This window comes from Mya arenaria, chromosome 4 (genome assembly GCF_026914265.1).
Source record: "Mya arenaria isolate MELC-2E11 chromosome 4, ASM2691426v1".
Lineage (NCBI taxonomy): Eukaryota > Metazoa > Mollusca > Bivalvia > Myida > Myidae > Mya > Mya arenaria.
In genome coordinates, this window is record NC_069125.1 from 10,748,892 (window position 1) to 10,766,368 (window position 17,477).

Consider the following 17,477-nt stretch of genomic DNA (forward strand, 5'->3'; position numbering starts at 1 on the left):
TATTAAAAGATAGAAATGTGTATTGTTCAATACCACGTTTGACGAGACGATGTGGCATTAATTGTGGCTATCAGACATTATTAGACCGTAAAACACAGCAATTCCTATTCAAATTTATTCAAAGAACACTACGGTGGCTAATCTCAGCCGCCAATTCGAGGCCGAAAGCAGGAAATGAATAGGAATGTTGGCTACTTTGTTTTTAATCATGGCGGGTTTTCGACTCTTCACCAGGAAACCCACTGAGACGACATAGCTGAGATTAGCCACCATAGTATTTATGAGAAAACACGACTAATTTTGATGCAAATCATCAAAGACGTCGCGTTTTTGAAACATGACTAAAAGGAAGCAGATGCATTTAATCAGCATACCAAGTTTGAGGTACGTGGATATAAGCATTATTCAGTTATGAAATGAAGTCGGATTTACAGCTTAAGGTGCTACGACCTTGATCTTTGACCAACTGACATAACAATAGTTAGGGTACTGGTCATGTTTGAAGGATCTCTATTTAGTTCGAGGTCTCTGAATAACAAACATACATAACATATCAAAAGAAAACAATGAGCTTGTGACCTGGAAGTAAAAACATAATAGTTTAAAATATGTACAAATATTGGGAATAGTATTTACAAAAGCTGTTCCTTATTATATGCATGCATACAATTACATAAAATACGATGGGTTAGAGCACTGAAAACAGTGATAACATCAACTAGTTTTCCCGGATGTAAGGGCAATCCACACGTGCACAGTTCCGTTAGTTCAAATACCACTGTAAAATGGTTATTTTTTTCAAGAGTATAAAATGTCGTATACATTTATAAATAGCAAAATTGTAAGTAGCATAATATACATTGGAATTACAGCATGGTACATTGATGTGTAGTTGGTAAACATGTTATAATAAATCTAGCTTGAAAGTTTGAACGTTTTGACATTTTTTTAATTTTTGTCTTGGAACGAGCCGATTTGTGCGAAAATGCATGGAAAGCAGGCATAAAAGACTGCTGACAAAATTAAATCGTTTTATACTTAACTTCAACAATTGATGTTTTTTTTCATTTTTCTTAAACCGTTAGTAACGCTTTTAGCCATAAAATCTTTGGAAGGTGTTACTAAGAGAACGTATTGTATTTATCATGAAATGTAAATACTACTAGATTTTGCTGATATTATCAGAAACAGTAGCGTACAAAAGCATGGTTTCTCCCATGGCTAAGTCAATCCCTACCCACAGGTAACCCTCAAACTTCTGCCCGGCCACTGTTTAAGAAAGTTAATATGTTGGTGTATGTTATACACCCATCCATTTGTTATAAAAAGTCATTATCATCATCATCATCATCATCATCATCATCATCATCGTCTCTGTCATCGTAGTCTTCGTCGTCGTCGTTGTCGTTGTCTTCATCATCATCATCATCATCATCATCATCATCATCATCATCATCATCATCATCATCATCATCATCACCACCATCATCATCATCATCATCATCATCGTCGATCAAGATTTAATAGTTTGGGATTTTATTGGCGTTATGTTATTAAGAAACAAATCTTAGTGAAATTTCGTTTTATTACTTCCCTTTAATAAATCATACCATGATAGTAACTGATAGTTTTGCCCTTAATAAACACATACTAATCTTAATAAGGGTTTCCTGTTCCCGCACTCGCTCCTCATTCTGGTTCGATTCCCGGCCTGGGTGTATGTTATTTTTAAGTTAAGGTCACCAAGCCGGACAAGAAGGTTTCGTTCGGGTTCTCCGGTTCTCTCAACAATACAAAACCACACTCTTACTTAACATTTAATATAATATTGTAATAACTTGTTTCACAATCGTTTAAAAAATAACCTTAAAAGTAAACGTATTAAAAGATAGAAATGTGTATTGTTCAATACCACGTTTGACGAGACGATGTGGCATTAATTGTGGCTATCAGACATTATTAGACCGTAAAACACAGCAATTCCTATTCAAATTTATTCAAAGAACACTACGGTGGCTAATCTCAGCCGCCAATTCGAGGCCGAAAGCAGGAAATGAATAGGAATGTTGGCTACTTTGTTTTTAATCATGGCGGGTTTTCGACTCTTCACCAGGAAACCCACTGAGACGACATAGCTGAGATTAGCCACCATAGTATTTATGAGAAAACACGACTAATTTTGATGCAAATCATCAAAGACGTCGCGTTTTTGAAACATGACTAAAAGGAAGCAGATGCATTTAATCAGCATACCAAGTTTGAGGTACGTGGATATAAGCATTATTCAGTTATGAAATGAAGTCGGATTTACAGCTTAAGGTGCTACGACCTTGATCTTTGACCAACTGACATAACAATAGTTAGGGTACTGGTCATGTTTGAAGGATCTCTATTTAGTTCGAGGTCTCTGAATAACAAACATACATAACATATCAAAAGAAAACAATGAGCTTGTGACCTGGAAGTAAAAACATAATAGTTTAAAATATGTACAAATATTGGGAATAGTATTTACAAAAGCTGTTCCTTATTATATGCATGCATACAATTACATAAAATACGATGGGTTAGAGCACTGAAAACAGTGATAACATCAACTAGTTTTCCCGGATGTAAGGGCAATCCACACGTGCACAGTTCCGTTAGTTCAAATACCACTGTAAAATGGTTATTTTTTTCAAGAGTATAAAATGTCGTATACATTTATAAATAGCAAAATTGTAAGTAGCATAATATACATTGGAATTACAACATGGTACATTGATGTGTAGTTGGTAAACATGTTATAATAAATCTAGCTTGAAAGTTTGAACGTTTTGACATTTTTTTAATTTTTGTCTTGGAACGAGCCGATTTGTGCGAAAATGCATGGAAAGCAGGCATAAAAGACTGCTGACAAAATTAAATCGTTTTATACTTAACTTCAACAATTGATGTTTTTTTTCATTTTTCTTAAACCGTTAGTAACGCTTTTAGCCATAAAATCTTTGGAAGGTGTTACTAAGAGAACGTATTGTATTTATCATGAAATGTAAATACTACTAGATTTTGCTGATATTATCAGAAACAGTAGCGTACAAAAGCATGGTTTCTCCCATGGCTAAGTCAATCCCTACCCACAGGTAACCCTCAAACTTCTGCCCGGCCACTGTTTAAGAAAGTTAATATGTTGGTGTATGTTATACACCCATCCATTTGTTATAAAAAGTCATTATCATCATCATCATCATCATCATCATCATCATCATCGTCTCTGTCATCGTAGTCTTCGTCGTCGTCGTTGTCGTTGTCTTCATCATCATCATCATCATCATCATCATCATCATCATCATCATCATCATCATCATCATCATCACCACCATCATCATCATCATCATCATCGTCGTCGTCGTCGTCATCGTCGTCGTCGTCGTCGTCGTCTTCATCATCGTCTTCATCATCATCATCATCAGCAGCAGCAGCAGCAGCAACAGCTGCAGCAGCAGCAGCAGTATTTCAATAGTATTTCGACAAAGTTAACACATTTTAAATTTCATGTTTTTATTATTTAGTTCCTTGTACAATGGCATACTCTGTCAATGCAGTGGGGATCTCCGTTATTGCAGGTGCATTCACTTGCTAGTCCACCAGGGCAAGAACCTCCTGGAAAAAATGTGGTTACGATAACAAAACCTGTCAAAGTGATATTGACCTGAAAAGGTGACCATCACCTGTACATGTGATATTGACCTGTTAAAGTTTTATTGACCATTGACTTCAATATGTAACGGTTTTTCCCAGTCATATCATAAACAGAGACAGCATATAGATATTTGCGGGATCTGCCGAAGTAATAAGTTTGTTCTTTACTTGTAAAGGTTTGCTGCCACGTCATTGTTTGTTATGCTAACATTTCAAGCATTATAGTATCCTTATACCGTATACATCTTACTCAAAAGGTCAGGTGTTTTACCCTTAGTGACGTTTATCGGTGGCGACGGTCGAGTGGTAAGCGTATCAGACTCAGGGTCTGGGCTTTAACGGTGGCGACGGCCGAGTGGTAAGCGTATCAGACTCTGGGTCTGGGCTTTAACGGTGGCGACGGCCGAGTGGTAAGCGTATCAGACTCTGGATCTGGGCTTTAACGGTGGCGACGGCCGAGTGGTAAGTGTATCAGACTCTGGGTCTGGGATCCGTTTCAATAAAGACCTAAGGCTTAATGACTTAAATTCCGAGGTGTAATCCCGTTTTGGGCGTAACAAATATTGTATGGATATTGGGGCCACATCATTAACTCACGTATCGTGCCATCGGTTTTTCGAATAAGTATTTCTGAATAGGTGTTTTATTTTTTCGAAACTAAGAGCTTTATTGGACAGATTTTGAAATGTTTTTTATGTATTTGATTTTGCTATTAAAACTTCAACGATATTATTAACATGGTCTCACGCGCGTCAATAAGATGGCCCCATTTATTGCATAGATTCTGCCCCTGACTTTACGACGACTTAAACATCTTATTAAACGGGGCGCAGAGGATCCAAAGGTTAGACACACCCCTGAGCTTCGTCAATGATAAATACTGGTTATCATATTAGAAAGGTAAATGGTTCCTAATCACGCTTAGAAGGCAAACTTCGAAACTACACCTATGTTCGTTGCTAAGGTAGCTTTTCATATCTTATCATAGCAACGCAAAACAAGTATTACCTTTGGCACAAGTACTAGGGGCTTTTTCAATAAAAGGACTTGAGCCGAAACTTAAATACGCTTCGCGTAGGGCTCGCGGCATTTGGGGTACAAATTTGCTTGTTTGCCGAATATCCCACAAAACGGTGGGAGTAAAAACTCCTCCTTTGGCCTCAAAGTTATGTTTCAGTCACACTTGAGGATGTGACGGGGTCAAACCTAAATGCAGCCACTAAAGGGGGCGGGCAGACCTTAATAAACTCAACAACAACAACTTCAATACTCTTAATTATTTTGAAACGTTACAAATGGCAACGAATTGATTTTTGTTTTATTTTCCTCATTTTTTTGTTCATTTTTAATACTGGTTTAGGTTCTAATCACTCATTTATATATGTAATAAAATAATGAAACAAGGACCATAAGATATTTTCAGTTTACGACGACTAAAACCTTTATTGAAACAAGACCCTGACTTCTTATCAAGGAAACGGAATCGAGAGTGAATAGATCCCTGTTTTCACAATCGAGATAAGTAATAGTTAAATGACATGAAGTAATATCTTAATGATTAAGAATGGGCGGAGGGAGCTAAGAGTGCGGGCCCTTCTAAATAATTAAGAAATTATGGCGGCCAATGAATTGATATCAAACAGGTTTACGCGTTTCAAATTAGATAGTAAGTGAATGTATTTACTGGCTTCGGTGCACGTGCACGTGTCATGAACACATGCGACAGTCCAACCCTGACCGGCACAAGTTTCGTGGCTGCAATCGGACGTTCTGTCACACCTTTCTCCAAATGCCATGGCTGAAATAATACACAATTTTCTATTTTATCAACGATGTGTCATTTTAAGCCGTCAAAACGTTTTAAACCGTTCATATTCTGAAATATAATACCTTTCATAAATGTGTCCATTCTTTGTATAGATAAAGTTTATCGTTCCGTATATCAGTGTATTTTTAAAAAAAAATCCAGTTTAATGACATGAGCGGTCCACGTAATATGTTTGGCCGGTCCGGACCTAGCCAAAAATATAAAAACGCCTTGGTCCATATACATTTTCGTAGGTTGACTGTCCGGTCCTTATAATGTCATGTGACCCTCAGTGGTGCGTAATATTTCTTAGATATATAGCCAATGACTTAAATTGGATTCGTGCAAGGAAAGCCATACTTAAAACATACGTCTAACGTTATATAAGACATTCACAAAATTGGTTGAATGTTCAGAACTCTGTTAAAGTTAACAACGTCGTTAGCGTCATCGTTGTTAACTTTCAAATCGTTACTGTACTGGAGTTTAATGGATGCACTTGTGATCTGCAGTTTTTCTGACAAATTTAAGAAAACTCTTCCTGCCATAAATCTTTAATGCATATACATGAGTGCATCATAGAATATATCATGTTAACAAGTTAACAACGGTGCCTTACACAACGTTGTAAACTTTAACAAAATTCTTACCAATCGACCCCATATATATTAAGCTTTTAATGTTATTTTCATTTGTTGTGTTAGATGTTATTTCTTTTTGAAACTTCAAATTTTACATTGTGATAAACTAATGAATTTTATCAAACAAAGATAATGAAATGATACAATACAAATTACATGAATGTTTCACATTCAAAATTGCACGAGAGCACGAGAAAATGCTTTCTATTTTTGCAAACCTTAATCTTAGTATTTTTTATTTTAGAAAACCTGTCTTAATACATTTTACCGATTAGCGCGTGCGCATTTGTTTAATGCGTAGTAATTTGAAGTCAAATTCAAAGTGTTCACGTGAAACATCACCGTTTTAAGGTTTAAAAATCATATAACTACTTATTTTAAATATATACATTATTTCAACTGTGCCTTTTTGAAAACACCAAACATTTAAGGTTGCATCATTGTTCATTACAAAGGTGTTCTGAAATGGCACGAGGCTGCTTGTGAATTGTCTTAAACATATTGTGCCTCGAACAGAGATTGTCAAGCCCGCTAAAACACAAAGACACATGATTTAAAACGCAAGAAAACCCCAGGCCCCAATTTCTCAAAATTCTATTAACCGCATAAAAACTAAGCTTAGCTCATTTTTTTTCTATAATTTGCTTTATATTTATTTCTTTAAGCCTTTTAAACGCTAAATAGGAATTATCTTTATGATAGTTACAAACAAAACATTTATCAAAATCAAATTTAATTATGTATCTTAGCTTAATTAAATAAGCTACTTAAGCCTGTCAACCTTAAGAAGTTTCAAGAAATTGGTGCCAGCAGCCGAAAGATAATCATATAGAGAGATGGTAAAAGAAACTCACCAATAAGCCCGGCTAGCACGACAAGGGCAACAAAAGTTCTCATGGTTCTTCGTTGGAAAATCAGAAGGCAGGATCTGGTGTTCGTGCAATGGTGTCCAGCCGTTTAAATAACCATAAAGCTACGGCCGTATGTTACGTTCCCACCGCCGCAAACTCTGAAAATGGCCAATCGTGTCATACATGCTATTATGTGCTGACGACGTAAATACTAATTCGTAAATCGGTGTCAGAAGCTAAACACGACACAGATAAGTTCACGAGTCAAGTGCCTCTAAGTCATTGCCAAATAAACGCATTAAAATGAGACAGCGGCACCTTTATCTTTAATCGCACACATTCGTGAACTATTGAACCATTGAATTAGGTGTGTCATAGCGAAAATCTCATTTAATTCAACTATTAAGACAATATACTTAAATAATACAATGGTAACTACATATGCAATCCAAAATAACAAAAACAAATTAAAAGAGACCATGTGAAGGCACTAGTTTTAGAATACAATGAAAACTAAAGGAACACGCCCTAATCCCAACATTTAACGAGGACCCTGCTTAAGGGCACAAGGTTTAAAATACAATAAAAACTACAGGGATGAGACCAGTAGCAAACCATTTAACGAAGACGCTATTTTAAGACACAAGGTTTAGTGTACAAAAGATAATACCTGGACAATCACAGTAGCCAACACTTTACGAATGCCGTGTTAAGGGGCAAATGGTCAATAGAATGGAAACTTCAGGGACCAGCCCAGGAGCCGAACATTAAACGAAGACCATGTTGATAGACACAAGGTCTACAATACCATGGGAAGTACATGGACCCGTCTAGTAGTCAAACATTCAATGACGACCTTGTTGATAGACACCAGGTCTACAATACAATGAGAAGTACAGGGACCAGTCTAGTAGCCAAACATTTAACGAATACCTTGTTGATAGACACAAGGTCTACAATACCATGGGAAGTAAATGGACCAGTTTAGTAGCCAAACATTTAGCCAAGACCTTGTTTATAGACACTAGGTCTACAATACTATAGGAAGTAGAGAGATCAGCCTAGTAGCCAAACATTTAGCGAAGACCTTGTTTATAGACACTAGGTCTACAATACTATAGGAAGTAGAGAGATCAGCCTAGTAGCCAAACATTTAGCGAAGACCTTGTTTATAGACACTAGGTCTTTAATACCATGGGAAGTAGAGAGATAAGCCTAGTAGCCAAACATTTAGCGAAGACCTTGTTTATAGACACTAGGTCTACAATACTATGGGAAGTAGAGAGATCAGCCTAGTAGCCAAACATTTAGCGAAGACCTTGTTTATAGACACTAGGTCTACAATACTATAGGAAGTAGAGAGATCAGCCTAGTAGCCAAACATTTAGCGAAGACCTTGTTTATAGACACTAGGTCTACAATACTATAGGAAGTAGAGAGATCAGCCTAGTAGCCAAACATTTAGCGAAGACCTTGTTTATAGACACTAGGTCTACAATACTATAGGAAGTAGAGAGATCAGCCTAGTAGCCAAACATTTAGCGAGGACCTTGTTTATAGACACAAGGTCTACAATACTATAGGAAGTAGAGAGATCAGCCTAGTAGCCAAACATTTAGCGAAGACCTTGTTTATAGACACTAGGTCTACAATACTATAGGAAGTAGAGAGATCAGCCTAGTAGCCAAACATTTAGCGAAGACCTTGTTTATAGACACAAGGTCTACAATACTATGGGAAGTAGAGAGACCAGTATAGTAGACAAACATTTAACGAAGATCTTGTTTATAGACACAAGGTCTACAATACTACGGGAAGTAGAGAGACCAGCCTTGTAGCCAAACATTTAACGAATACCTTGTTTATAGACACCAGGACTACAATACCATGGGAAGTACATGGACCAGCCTAGTAGCCAAACATTTGACGAAGACTTTGTTTATAGACACAAGGTCTACAATACCATGGGAAGTACATGGACCAGCCTAGTAGCCAAAGATTTAGCGAAGACTTTGTTTATAGACACAAGGTCTACAATACTATGGGAAGTACATGGACCAGCCTAGTAGCCAAATATTTAGCGAAGACCTTGTTTATAGACACAAGGTCTACAATACCATGGGAAGAACATGAACCAGTTTAGTAGCCAAATATTTTGCGAGGACCTTGTTTATAGACACAAGGTCTACAATACCATGGGAAGTACATGGACAAGCATAGTAGACAAACATTTCACAAAGACTTTGTTTATAGACAAAAGGTTTACAATGCCATGGAAAGTACATGGACAAGCATGGAAGCCTATATTTTTTAGTCTTGATTATAAAACATATGCCTACATGGACCTGGTTCTTGAATAAAACTAAAAACTAAGCAGTGCTCTCCTAGCCATATGTTTAAAAAAAACTCCTACGCAGTGATCTCCCCTGACAAGCACAATAGATAGCTGCCACCGTAGCGGGTATAGCTATTTAAAAAACAACCTACATTTTCAGCCATTGATATTTCAGATAGGCTACTATTAAGTAGTAGACCATTAAGAGTTTCACTTATCGCGTGTGTTTAAATGTGTGCCTACTGCCAATCATCCAAAACACACTCCAAGCGAATTGTCTAAATAGAGTTTGGGGAAGAAGTAATAGTGAAATGTAGTCACAACATGTATGCTATTTTATTTAAATTCACATATTATTTCACAAGTAAAGGCTTTTGCATTCGTTTATTAATGAAAGGTAATTGATGAAATATTAGTAAGGTTGATTGTATTATTAAATACAATATTGAAAAAAATAGACTGGTTTATTTTCATTAATGCACCACAAGTCTGTGTTGAAATTTTTTTGGGATATTTTCAGAAACTTGATCAAATTTCTCCAACTAGATGCATGTTCTGGTGAGAATAGTGGTTGCAATTGAAAGATTGAAGGTTTATCTGCATGTTGGCTGCATGTTTTTGTTGCAACTTTTCGTTTGGGTGCTTTTGTAGGCATGTTTTTCTTAGCTGTCACATTTCGAAATTTGATATATTCACTGTTTAAAATAATATTTGAATAATAATTATAGACGTATAGTTATTGTAATGATACATAGTTTAAATCGTAGTTGCATTTTTTCTGACTAAAATATATGCAATAAAAGCCTTAAAAATGGCTTTGTTTATTAAACTCTCATTATCAAACATATGTCAGAACCATTATCTGTTTCACATAACCTTGTCTCGAGATCTGAAACAGAGATAACGATATTAAGGAACAGCCATTGGCCTCTCTCTTTTGAGATGTGCAATGTGATAATTTGTAATACGTCGGCCATCATTCATCGAAAACAACCGCGGATGTATATGGACGAATTACAATGTCAGAACTTAACACATTACTAAGCTGCAAGTAGATCGCGTAGTAATTTCAATTTAGCCGTTAAACTTAATTATTTTTTTCTGTTGAGAATCTTAATTAATTATGCAATAATACATTTCACCGGCAATTAGTTTAAACGTATTAATACAAAATGCATTAATACTATATTCAAAACTTTACGAACTACTTCTGCTGAGTACAAGTAAGTCATCTTATCAAAGTAGGTACGACTAAACATCGAAAGATGAAGAGCTTCGGTTTGATATTATGGAAAGTATCACCTGCCTCATTTTTTTATTATTTTTTTGGAAATGTTTGCCATTACTCAGTGATATAATATTATATTATAAGTTACGGGGTTAGTAGGTGACTCAATATGGGATTTACGGGGCAATGGAAACCATATCGGGTGAAAGCGAAGCTCGAGCCCGAATATGGCTTCCTGCGCCCCGTAGATCACATATCGGATCACCTACTAACCCAGTAACGTATATATCACGCCGACAATCCGTCTTTATTGATCAATTTATGGGAAGTGTTTCATCTATTTATCGGATCGGAAAATAGGTGACATCTTTGTACGATATATATTTGTACTAGTGACCCAATTTGGAAAAATATGAGGTCAACGCGTGACAAGTCCTGGACCAATTGCGTTGCTTCATTCATGTTGGAGGCGTGATATATCCCTTCCGTATGGCGGCGTTTCTCTTGTGGCATATTCTGATCGTTATTAATTACTTACTAGCTAGGGATATGAGAGTCATTACTGACTGATACTGATTCGAAAAAGCGATTGTAACATGTGATCGTCTATAAGAGGGTCTCTGACCAAAGAATAAGTGTTAAAGTGTAAAGTCACGTTCAGGCCAGTATTATATGTGCACGTTTCCGCTCTTCGTATCCGTCTTCCGTAGCCACATCTTAAAATGGAATCCATAATAATTGTGTCTGCAAAACGAATATGGAAAATTGTTTTCCTGAGTAGAATTGACATGTTTTAAATAAAAGTCATTTTGTTACAACGATACAAATATTTCGTAAAAAAGGCTATATTATAGTGTTTTATTTCCATGTAGAATAACGTTCAAAGTGGACAAGGATATTCAGTCGAACCCCGTTGGCTCGAAATCGCTTGGCTCGATTTTCTCGATGGCTCGAATCCGATATAAGGACCGATTTGTTTATACTGAAGGAAATCATTCCCGCTTGGCTCGAGACCACCCCCCCCCCCCGATGCTCGAGGTATTTTCGCCGGCTCCTTGGAGTTCGAGCCAACGCAGTTCGACTGTAGTTTAAACCACTATAACTGTCTTATTAGTCTTCAGGCCGAACCCTGTCCGCTTAAGCGTCCTAGCGCAAATCGTGTAGTGGGTCGAAACAAAAACAGCACATTATCTAGAGAAAGATATCGTCCGGGCCATTCTGTAATTATTAAACATAGTCAAAACAAGCTTATCGCGTCGTTGTAATTAGGTTAACTCGTCTTTACAGCGTGATTTTTTAATTTGGCTTGTGCCCAAATAAGTAATAGATACATTACGAGTTTTTCTTCAAAAGTCTCCTTTTACAGATAAGTAGAAATATATTTCCGAAAGATAAAGATTAGATTCATAGCCTTTCTAAATACAATGTGTCGGCTAGTGGGATTACTCGAAATTCTCGTGTACGGCCCGCGTACAACCGTAAGAAGACACGTTTTCAATACATCTGCTGAATGTATAGTATTATAACGTCCATTGACATTGACAAGTGTTTGGGTTTTAAACTTGTTTTAAAGGGACCTCACACCAAATGGTTCCAAAATCGGCAAATTCAGTATTTCCTGAAAACAAACCTGGAATTGTCAATATGAGGCCGATAATACATTACATGATTAAAAGATTTTTTTGTCGATGTAACAGCTGAGTTTACTCGTCTAAAAATAGCGAATTATGGTTTCCCAGTTTACAGTGTGTATATTAAGCGTGTAAAAGTCATGTGATTAGTGCGGATACATTTACCGACGCTATTTTTGAAATTAACTGGGATATACGTGGTAGACAGACCCAGTAAATATTCGATTTGAAAAAATACGCAAACACTTCGAAAAATACATGTGTCGTAAGCGATATGATACATCAGCAATAAAGATTCAATAGGTTGTACACATCCATATCAATTTTATGTCAGATTTTGACAATTTTCTTTTTATTTCTTGCTGTTGTATCATCTGGTGTCTAGTCCCTTTAATCAATAATTGTATTGGTCCTTGTTCCAACATTCAAACAAAAGGCTATTGTCAGATTCTGGCCTGGATATGACGGGTTTTTGTGTTTGTTTTCTTTATGCATTATTATGTTTAACTGGATATGAGTTTGTTTTGTTCTTTTGATGTTGTCTTTCAGTATTTGTTTTTTGTGTGCTTTGTTGTTTTTGCTTTTTATGCATTATTATGTTTAACTCATTTGACGAAAGATCAAAACAAACAAAAAGGATATGATTTGTGTACAGATATAGTTATTAGCCTGTATTTCAAATCATTGCTACGTGGTTCCAGTTAAAGATGCACCTTAACTCCCAAATAAGATTTACCACAATTATTACAATTGTTTTAATATACCAAAAAGAATGAAAACATGTTGAAAACAATGGTTCTAATGAAGGATACCGAGTTTAATTTGAATGAAAGGTGCAGAAAACACGGTATTTCCACCTTATGAGACGATAGTAGATTACAGTAAATCTTTTAGCACTCACCAATCATTTAATATTTTTGAGTTTTCAGCTATCAAATACACAGTTACAATCTTGTTATCAGTTATAAATATTCTCCATAAATGCATTATTTAGTAAGTAGTTAAAGGTTTATAACTCAAAATTTATGTTTGTTATACATGTGAATGTATTGATTTTGAAAACGAGTGAAAACGCCAAAGTATCGCTAATATTGTTTTATGTGTACACAAATCATATATGGGGTTTTTTATAGTTAAAGCGAGCTGAGTTGAACATTTTAATTCACTAAAAATAAAAATAAAAATGTTTTGCATCAACCTTTACTCTGGCCCTTTAATGAAATGTCTGCAGTTGGCCATTTCTTTATGGAAAAGTTATAAAACCGAGCCAATAATCAAAGATGAAACTTCGTCCATATCACATTAAAATTTATATTCTATACATCTCAACTATGAAGGGCACTGCTGACGGGCGAAACATCAAAATTCTTCTGAAATCTGCTTTTCGTTCGTTTCTATATTCATGTTGTTTTTTTTCGATAACAATATTCTTATTTGTAGTGTCATAAGATGATCGTCTTTGATATGTCTGCCTCAACGCCAGTCGTAAATCTGAGTTTTGGTTGACATTTCTTGGATGTTTGGTATCCATAAATAATAAATAGCATCCCAAGACGAGACATAATGGCCGTATTTTGAGATACCATGTAACTCGTAATTCACATACAGCATTTCCATTCGGAACTCCTCGGCCATTTACCATCGTAAACAACCTCGAATGTATGCCAGTACATCAATAGAAGAAGATCGTATTTTATATGAATAATGCTCATTATTATTTATAGTGTTTTAACATGTATGTTGTATATCTAAGAATAAACTGATTGCCAGTGAAATGAATGATAGCATAAATAATTATCAAGAGTAAATTAAGTCATTACGTTTAACTGCTAAATTGAAATTACTAAGCGATCTTTGCAGCGTAGTTGTAATGTAATGCACCAGTTAATTGTAACCACGGCCCCAAGGTCCGGGGAATAGCGGGGACTTTGACTTTCGGTCCAGCCAACTCCGGCTAAAATCCCCACCCTGCGGGGACGAACAGATGGTAAAACCCCCTGCCAAATTCCCCCGCACCCCAGGGACCCTAGGTAAGGCCCATTCCCCGCTATATTTAAAGCGAAGACAAAATCACCGCATTCTACCGGCACTGCGAGGCCACCCCGGCTATCCCCGGTATACCCCCGGACCTGGGGGCCGTGGTTACAATTGACTGGTGCATACAGATTTCTCACATAATAAACCATTCATATACATCCGAGATTGTTTTCGATTGAAAATGGCCGAGGATGTCCGAATGACAGTATCTCAAGAAAAAAAATATTATCTACGCTTTATTTTAGAGATGTTAATGCAAACAAAGAGCTTTTTTGCCTAACTTCACAATACTACAAAAACATGTCGACAGAGTATAGAAAAAAGAATTGTATTTATTATTTGTCTTCTATATTTTCAAGTATTTCTAGTTTTCCGTAACGATAATTCCAAGAAATAATCTAAGAACCAGTTCTATTTCGATGCTTGAAGTCTTCATGTGTTTGCTCCCATTCAAACTGTAACAAACTTCAAACAATGGAAACATAGACCACCTCAAAAAACATGTTATCTTAAAGCTGCACTCCTACAGATTGGCCGTTTTGACAACAATTATTTTTTTGTCTTGGAATGAGCCAATTAATGCGTAAATGTCCTGAAAACAGTGATACGGTAATTGCTGACAAAAGATCAAATCGATGTTTTTCATATTGACGTTCGAAAATTGATATTTGATGGCTAAAAGCGTTACTACGCTTTGATATAAATGATTTTTTCGGCAGTTTTTTTTAAACATTTGAAATATGGTCTGTTGTGAGTTATATTATATGACTGAATTGAAGGCATTGATACAAAAATCTGCCGCTTTTGAGACAAAAAGTAAACAAATGTCAAAACTGTCAGTCCGTGAGAGTGCAGCTTTAAATCCTATTTACCGCTGAAATAATGCGTTGCCATCACATTAACGATTTAAGTATACTTTGCAGCTAAATTACTGACTTCATTTTTAAATTCACTTATCATCATACAATCAACAAAGTAGGACAAATGCTAGCCTAAGTCTGCCGACCTTATAAGTAGGTTAGGGTCAATTCTGATAATGATGATGATAATAATAATAACACACATGAACGAGACGTAAAGATTGTCCTATATAATGAAAAGGTGATATCTATGACAAGATAATGTGAGTAATATTAAAAGAAAACAATAAACACTTTGATGAAATGAATGAACTTATTCAAAACATAGGAACAATACCTCTTTCAGAGGATGAAAACAAGATTTTAAGCTTTAAGCCAAGCAGCAATTGATAAGAAGGGTTTTTTTACAATTCTGAGACATGAATTGCATCTTTTTCAATTATGCTGAACTGGATATATTCAAGCATATTTGAAAATCTCTTTCCCTGTATGTGGAACAACAAAAAATCCCTGATATCATTTTTCACACACTTGTTAAGAATATAATGTAATTCAATGCATGTGACATTTGAGTTTTTAAAATTGAGAGTTTAAATCGAAATCATCATCATCATCATCACCATCATCATCATCATCATCGTGATACATCATCATCATCATCATCATCATCATCATCATCATCATCATCATCATCATCATCATCATCATCATCATCATCCAGCATCATCATCCAGCATCGTCGTCGTCATCATAATCAGCAGCAGTAGCAGAAAGATCATCATCAGCAGCAGCAGCAGCAGCAGCATCGACATCATCGATCGAAAATGACCGAGGAGCTCCTATTGTCAGGCCATTACGAATTAAAGTTAAACTTTTATTTACATCTCAACCCTAAATGTGCTGGTAGATGTCCGTGTGCCCCACTGCATAAACGAGATGTTACCCCGAAGTCCCCATTCTCGTGAGTACGAGAACAGGACGGAAATTGGGTTCCGTATCTGTTCGGGGCCAATTTTGCAGATTCTTCAAACGATTGAACATGTTTCTTGAGTGTACATTGTGTCCCAGCTTGTTGTGGTAATGTTTCGTGTCCCATGTGGTACTCTGTCGACTCTAGTGGGTACCTGAACGAGCCGGATACCAGGTTTGGTACGTATATATAGCCAACTCTCGATTGCTTAAAAAGAGTTAACTAGTTCTCGCGGCTTGCGACCTTAATATTAATGCGATGGTAGGTCGGCGAGTCTCCTACAGCATTCTTATTTTGGCATTTAGTTGAACCAAAAAAATATTCGTTAGCGAATAGAGAGTTACGAAGGGCGGATAAATGCAGATTTTAATCAGAATTATTGTTTATATGATAAAACAAAGTCAGACAATGACAGTAATGTAGGAAAGGCTGCCATGTGCAAGAAAACACTCTGAACTTACGACAGATTTAAAAAAAAAATCCCTACCTACCCTACCTAGAAATTTTGGGAAGGTTACCCTGAACAAACAATTTTTTTTTTGGCCTTACTTAGCGAGTGCCTTACTTAAGTTTTCTTAGGGTACTGGCCAATATATGGTGGTAGGACTCCCTTACCATAAATTCTTATATCGGAGTATCTCGCCGACTTCTCTCAAATATTTACCAGAACCAACCGGAAATCGGGTTCGGTAATGGTTTGGGCAAACTTTGCGAGTGCTTTAAAGGTTAAAACGAGCCCGGTTGGCTGGAAATCCATTCGAAAATTAATGTTTTATGGGTAAAAGCGTTAATAAGTGTATTCGTGGTAAACATGTCTTAAACAATGATGATGAGGTCTACGTGCAGCGTAGTTAAATGTGAATAATTCTGACATTTTAAACCGTCCATTTGCATTCGAGGTTGTTTTCGATAAAAATGGCCGAGGAGTTCCGATCAAATGGAATGATAGCTTTAAGAAATATTCAAAATTGCCGCGTACATACCGTGCCCAGGTGGGGTAGAACAATTAGTTTAAACATATTTATTTTACAACGATTGTGAAACAAGTTATTACAACATTATATTAATCACTCTCGTTGGCACGATTTTTACGCGAAAGTGTGGTCTTGTGTTGTGGGGGAACCGGAGAACCCGGAGAAAACCCACTTGTCCGGTGTGGTGACCACAAACCTGTTGTATTCGGTCAATCCTTCAAATTTCATAAATCGCGTCGCTTCACTCGATATAAAACTATAAATGTATATAAGAAATTAAGCATGAATTTTGAAGAAAAAACATGAGACTTATCAATCGATAAACAGCTGAATTACAGCCAAAAATCATACGTGGTTGCAGTTATTACCGAACATAGCCAATAGGAACACCTCGGTGTATCCCGACGCTTTCCGGAGATGGCCGAGTTGTTACGATTGCGAGCATAGCGAGAAGGGAGGTCA

At 36.4% G+C, this 17,477-nt stretch overlaps 1 protein-coding gene across 1 annotated transcript; it reads right to left on the reverse strand.

Moving 5' to 3' along the window:
* Window positions 1-3,523: 3,523 nt before the first annotated feature.
* Window positions 3,524-7,117, reverse strand: LOC128230124 (uncharacterized). The gene is made up of 3 exons (XM_052942151.1): window positions 6,984-7,117; window positions 5,366-5,479; window positions 3,524-3,642 (listed from the first exon to the last, which is right to left on the reverse strand). Exons 1-3 carry the CDS (start codon window positions 7,024-7,026, stop codon window positions 3,548-3,550), a joined length of 252 nt encoding a protein of 83 aa, XP_052798111.1. The 5' UTR covers window positions 7,027-7,117; the 3' UTR covers window positions 3,524-3,547.
* Window positions 7,118-17,477: the final 10,360 nt, after the last annotated feature.

What these genes read in the sequence shown, in the direction of transcription:
- LOC128230124 (XM_052942151.1), bottom strand. Translation starts at nt 7,026, where the DNA reads ATGAGAACTTTTGTTGCCCTTGTCGTGCTAGCCGGGCTTATTG. An exon ending in CGTGCTAGCCGGGCTTATTG is followed by an intron (nt 5,480 to 6,983) that starts GTGAGTTTCTTT and finishes GTATTATTTCAG; the next exon opens with CCATGGCATTTGGAGAAAGG. An exon ending in GTGCACGTGCACCGAAGCCA is followed by an intron (nt 3,643 to 5,365) that starts GTAAATACATTC and finishes CATTTTTTCCAG; the next exon opens with GAGGTTCTTGCCCTGGTGGA.